Source organism: Ovis canadensis, chromosome 3 (assembly GCF_042477335.2).
Source record: "Ovis canadensis isolate MfBH-ARS-UI-01 breed Bighorn chromosome 3, ARS-UI_OviCan_v2, whole genome shotgun sequence".
Lineage (NCBI taxonomy): Eukaryota > Metazoa > Chordata > Mammalia > Artiodactyla > Bovidae > Ovis > Ovis canadensis.
Window position 1 is genome coordinate 122,433,647 of NC_091247.1, and position 6,000 is coordinate 122,439,646.

General features: G+C 45.3%; 1 protein-coding gene and 1 long non-coding RNA gene across 2 annotated transcripts in view; one reads left to right on the forward strand and one right to left on the reverse strand.

Moving 5' to 3' along the window:
• Positions 1–2,429, reverse strand: part of LOC138437224 (uncharacterized) — a 90,499-nt gene extending 88,070 nt beyond the window's left edge. Inside the window, exon 1 of the long non-coding RNA XR_011255831.1 lies at positions 2,282–2,429. This is a non-coding gene — a long non-coding RNA (uncharacterized lncRNA). The remainder of the gene's footprint in view (positions 1–2,281) is intronic.
• Positions 2,430–2,759: 330 nt separating this feature from the next.
• Positions 2,760–4,652, forward strand: MYF6 (myogenic factor 6). The gene is made up of 3 exons (XM_069580644.1): positions 2,760–3,422; positions 3,716–3,806; positions 4,022–4,652. Exons 1-3 carry the CDS (start codon positions 2,904–2,906, stop codon positions 4,138–4,140), a joined length of 729 nt encoding a protein of 242 aa, XP_069436745.1. The 5' UTR covers positions 2,760–2,903; the 3' UTR covers positions 4,141–4,652.
• Positions 4,653–6,000: the final 1,348 nt, after the last annotated feature.

The following is a 6,000-nucleotide window of genomic DNA, read 5'->3' on the forward strand; positions in this document are numbered from 1 at the left end:
ATCATCTAAGCAACAAAATTCTGAGAAGCAATATTTTTCTAACCTCATTTTTTTCTGTAAACCTAATTGCAGTAATAAAAATACTTTTCTTTTATTGGTATGCAACATTTTTGAAGTGATTTTGCATTTTTAAAAACTTTATCCTGACATTTGAGAATATGATATCTTTGCCATTATGTACTTTATGGGTGAAAAACTGAGAATCTGAGATATTGCTGCTGCTGCTGCTGCTGCTGCTAAGTCGCTTCGGTCGTGTCTGACTGTGCGACCCCATAGACAGCAGCCCACCAGGCTCTGCCGTCCCTGGGATCCTCCAGGCAAGAATACTGGAGTGGGTTGCCATTTCCTTCTCCAATGCATGAAAGTGAAAAGTGAAAGTGAAGTCACTGAGTCGTGTCCAACTCTCAGCAAACCTATGGACTGCATCCTACAGACTGCACCCTACCAGGCTCCTCCGTCCATGGGATTTTCCAGGCAAGAGTACTGGAGTGGGGTGCCATTGCCTTCTCCAATTTGAGATATTAGGTTGACTAAGTTCTCAGAGGTCCAAAGTAATTGTGATCTAGGCCTTCTACACCCCAATTCAAGTGCTATTTCTCCTATTTTTTAAATTGTTAGTCAATCTCACTCACCCTTCTAGATTTCATCTCCATAAGAAAAGGGATCATTTTTCACTGCTTTATTCTTGGCACCCAAGACACTATCTGGCACTCAGTAAGTAACTCAAAAATGTTGAATAAATGAATTTTAGATATCATTTTCTTAATAATCTTAGCAATAATGCTATATAATTTTACTGCTTAAAATGACTTTTCAAATTGTCTTCTCGTTAGGAGATGCAGCACAGAGTGAAGTTAAGAGCACAGGGTAATTTTCCATAATATATTTATGGCTATTCCATGAATTCTTGGAGCCTCCAATCTGTAGTCTCTACTGCTGGTATTAGCAACCAGGGGACTGGCAGAAATAGGAGAAACTGCACAAAAGTATTAGATTCTTACTCTTCCCTGTACTTCCTACTTTTTTAAAAACTGAAAAATGGTTCTCATACTTCATAAGGAATATACAGCTGCACAATAACAAAAATGTAAAAACAGCATAAAATGGCAAAATTTAACATCTCAGGTCTATGGCTTGATAGGGAAATATGAAGATTTATCTTCTGGAGTAAGTGACTTAATTCAAAAATGTAACTAGTTTCTACATTGTCTGACCATTGAGTCCAAGGACATTGTTTTCAGCCTATTCATTAAAAAAAAAAAAAAGAAATCATATTGAGCATAGCCTATAATTATCACTGCTTGGGGTAGAAGAAGAAGATATTATGTTTCCATCTGGTTTTTCAGGCACTGACTCTAATGGCCAAAACCAGAGGTGACTGTCATCCGAAAGGCAATTTATAGTTGGACAGAGTCTTCCAGAGCTCTGGGAAAGAAAGGAAAGGGAAGGGAAAAGGAAAGGGTATAACAAAATAAAACAATTTCAATAGGAGGAAAAAGTATCTGCCACAGCTGTGCTTCATTTCCTTCATAAGAAATGGTCTTAGCCTTGACACAGCCTTATGCTTTCCATGATAATTAATGTTCATCAAGCAGCTAATATAAGGTTATATGCTTCACACGCATGGGATCAGTTAATCGAATTGTCCCCAAAATTCCATAAGGCAACCACTGTTATCTTAAGAGAAATAGAAACCTAGTATTACCTAGGCACACAGAAATAGAAACTAACTTAGCTAGAACTTGAAGGGACTTCTTTGGAACTTAGGGGCCTTGCATGTCATCCTTATCTTGTACTACCTCCCCAGCCACCATACTTGTGTGCACTGAACCACAGGCAAGCTGCAGTTAAACACACTCTTCCTTGGTTTGCGTCTTCATTGCTACCTTTCTCAGCTGAATCCTATGAAACAACTTCTCTGCATCAAAGGGTGCCAAGAAAGCGAATGAAAAAGCCGTGAGCACACAGTGTAGAATAGGAGCCTTACCAGAGGAAACTTAGAGTGCCACACTGAATACTGGAATATCAAATAGCTATGAGTCTTATTTCCACTAAAACTATTACTCAAGAGACATTATTCATTCATTGCATCCCCATCCTCAGTCCCACCCATTACCTTATAGGTACTATTGGTCCACCATGGAGGGGTATGGAATTTGGATCTTACGTTGCCACCCTCCAGAAAAAGATAGCCAAGGAAGGAATCTGAGCACCCTCTAGCCACCCCTTCCAGCTCCCAAACTGTCATACAACCTTAGTAAAAGAGAGGAAAGAGATTTACCTGCTGCTATGGAGGCTGAAGCCTGAAAGTCATGTATAACCTTGGAAGGACTGTAATGGTTTTATCACAGGAATAGCATCTTTTTGAGAGGCAGGAGAGAGAAAAGAGCTGAACCACTCTGCAAATATTAACCAAGCTATTTTGGAGCAATAGCTATTGCCTTTGAAATCTTTCATCATGGGTCTATACTTAGAATTCAGATGAGCCTGGGGGAGGGGAACAGTGCAGTGTTAATCCCCAGTTGTTCTGAACTTGTCCTGTAAGCAGGTTAGCCTCTAAAGTGTCCCAAATCGAAGTGTTCGCTGCTTTGCTTAAATTTAGGGGTCTATGCATTTCATTTTAACCTGTCCTGGGTATAGGTTGTCACATCATTCTGAAGGTGACACTTCTCGGTTTTCTTTCAAACTAGATGTTCTAGAGAGCACTGGCTGTAATCACATTGAGAGACTGATGCTCCATGACAGCTAAAAGTTGGATTGAGTTTCAGGAGCTACTATATATAAAGCTGGGGCCACTTATGTCACCGCACTAATTAAATGCCATCTGGGTAACAACCCAGAACCTTCTGGGTTTTTGAGCCCATCACCCCGTTCAGACCAAGTCAGAGGCCAAGGAAGAGAACATGATGATGGACCTTTTTGAAACTGGCTCCTATTTCTTCTACTTGGACGGGGAAAATGTTACCCTGCAGCCCTTAGAAGTGGCAGAGGGCTCTCCTCTGTATCCAGGGAGTGATGGTACCCTGTCGCCCTGCCAGGACCAAATGCCCCCAGAAGCCGGGAGCGACAGCAGCGGAGAGGAACATGTCCTGGCGCCCCCAGGCCTGCAGCCTCCCCACTGCCCCGGCCAGTGTCTGATCTGGGCTTGCAAGACCTGCAAGAGAAAATCTGCCCCCACCGACCGGCGGAAGGCCGCCACCCTGCGCGAGAGGCGGCGGCTCAAGAAAATCAACGAGGCCTTCGAGGCACTGAAGCGACGGACTGTGGCCAACCCCAACCAGAGGCTGCCCAAGGTGGAGATTCTGCGGAGCGCCATTAACTACATCGAACGGTTGCAGGACCTGCTGCAGCGGCTGGATCAGCAGGACAAAATGCAGGAGTTAGGGGTGGACCCCTTCAGCTACAGACCCAAGCAGGAAAATGTGAGCCCAGATGCTGCCGCCGGGGCCGGGGAACGGATAGGCTGATTAGGTGCCTTCCTCCGGGCCTTAACCTCCAGCTGCGCGGTCTCCGTTCCCGGCCCCCTTCCTCGCCCGCCCCTCCCGCTCCCTCGCTAATGAACCCCCGGTGACCCGTGAACACGGGGGTGCCTGCAAGAGGCAGGAAATTCGTACCCGGCCTGAGGAAACAGGGGAGACACCCCCGCCAACGGCCCCCTAACCCACCCCCGGAACCCATGTTTCTTGACTAATCTGCTGCCTCGGTTTTCCTCCAGCTTGAGGGTGCGGATTTCCTGCGCACCTGCAGCTCCCAGTGGCCAAGTGTTTCGGATCATTCCAGGGGGCTCGTGATAACTGCCAAGGAAGGTAAAGTAAAAGGGCATAGGGCTACTAGAGAAACTCCCGGGAAGGGGCTGGGGAGCTCTCTGGGGGTAGAAAGCAATGCTCGGAGCCGAGCGGGAACCGGGATGTGCCCTGCGAGCTGGCGTTCCCAACGCGGGGACCGCGCCTCGCGCGGGGAGCAGGGCTGCCTTCCTTCCATGGGGAGTATGTTTATGTGTCTGTGTGTTTTCTGCTCCCAGGAGGGACAAGCATTGATTCATCGGCCTCGAGTAGCCTTCGATGCCTCTCTTCCATCGTGGACAGCATTTCCTCGGAGGAACACAAACTCCCCTGCGTGGAGGAGGTGGTGGAGAAGTAACTCAGTGGTCCGGACGTTCTCCACGGAGCAGGAAGATCCCACCCTCCCTGCTTCGCCTAATCCTTTAGATCACGTTACATTAATATTTAGGAAGCCAGACCCAGGAGTTTATGATAGGGAAGGAGACATATTCACAAAGAAACTTTTTGGAAACTGCTGTGCACGCTCGATGAAAAAGCCTTTCGGCTTTGGGCTTGTATCTTGGGAACCGCGAGTGGCTTAGATCTAGCGGTTTTACTTTTTGTTTGGTTGGTTTTGTAATATATTTACTTTCATTATGATGATCCTTTTGTGCCATGTTCAGAAGAAGTTCATTCCTGTTTAAAACAAAGTGGGAACGTTGCATCTAAATGTTAGTGGTATTGAATGTATTTTTGTAAATAACATTAGTACTTTCATTTTTTATGTAAACCTAAGAAATATATTTTAAATGTGGAGTGACATATTGTATATAAAATGTGCGAGGATCCTGGTATTGTAATATTAAAAGATAAGTTTCTATATGAACAAAAGTTGGTCTAATTTGATTCAACTGAAAAAAAAATGTTTAGAGGGCATAAATAAAGGTGAACCACACTTTAATTTAGACACCACCCAAACCCATTTATTTGGGTGTTTACCTATGGGTCGATTTAAAAGGAGGAAAATGGGTTGCTTTCCTGTGTCTGAATTAAACTGTTCACTTTTCTGTCTCATGTAGATCTCACGTTTGTGGTTAGAAGTGAAGACAATTGGGAAAGAATCCGTCCTTTTCCCTTTTATCAACATCCCGTTTCTTCTTTTAGTTAAAACACAGAGCCCTTTACCTGGAGATCTGGGTGAGATTTATCAAAATTAACAACTGAATCCTTCAATCCAAGAAAGTCTCATCCTTACAAGAAATAACCACACACACCAAAAAAAAAAAAAATCAGCTAATTTTGCCCCAATTACTTTCCCTCTTTGACACTTCAGGCAGTGCCCCTCCTGAGGAAGAACTCATATGGTGTACCAAGGGCTGCCCTGGCCTCTAAGCAAGGTCTCTGATCCCTGCCTGGTTTTCTTGAACTAGACTGGTGGCTTGAAGACTGGAGTATCCTCTAGGCCTCTTGTGGTTTGGGTTTGTTTTCCAAATATAAAGATAAAAGAAGGGGGACGATCTGTCTCCTGAGGGCGGGTAGGCGTCTTTGATGGAAGGTTGCTTCCAGAGAGGTAAGGGTTAACTGGCTGAGGGCAAAAGACCACAACACACATGAAACCTCTTAGCTGGACTAAACAGGGAAGCCCCAGAGAGGCCTGAAGCCCCAGGAGCTCCTCACAGTGAGGGTTTTACAACGTGTGCCAGGTTTGTTTATCCTGTAACCTCAGGAAGAAACGACCACCAAGAATCGCAGTGGGAAGCAAAGCCTCGGAGGCGGGCAAGTCATTGCCTCGGAATCGCTACTTCTCCCTCTCATTCTGTAGACGGCAATTTCACTCCCTCCTCCTCCTCCCTTAACTGCTTCCTTTCCTCTTTTTCTCCACAGCTATTGCCCAGTTCAAAAATGTTAAAAATCAAATCGAACTCAGCATTCCCTAGTCCAACCTTGCTACCCAATGCCCCAGCCTGGACCTTGACGCCCACCACACGAGTCCCAGATGCCGCCACAGACCGCGCCCCCTGCAGGCAAGAAGCGGTATCTTGCCCTTTTAGCATTTCAAAAGGCCTCTGCCTGGGTATAACAGTTACGCAAATTTCTGGGCGCATGAATAATTCCAGTTTCTCCTGAAACACTTTTAAAATGTAGAAAGCTACATAGAGGAAACTGATCTGGACATATGATCCCTCTCAAAACTGTGAAAGCAGCAGGTGGGAGGGTGAGTGGAGGCAAACTGCTGAAC

Excerpts from the sequence above, each read along its gene's own strand:
- MYF6 (XM_069580644.1), top strand. The coding sequence starts at position 2,904 with ATGATGATGGACCTTTTTGAAACTGGCTCCTATTTCTTCTACTTGGAC. Across the intron at positions 3,423-3,715 it reads ACAGACCCAAGCAGGAAAAT|CTTGAGGGTGCGGATTTCCT; the intron begins GTGAGCCCAGAT and ends GTTTTCCTCCAG. Across the intron at positions 3,807-4,021 it reads CGTGATAACTGCCAAGGAAG|GAGGGACAAGCATTGATTCA; the intron begins GTAAAGTAAAAG and ends TTCTGCTCCCAG.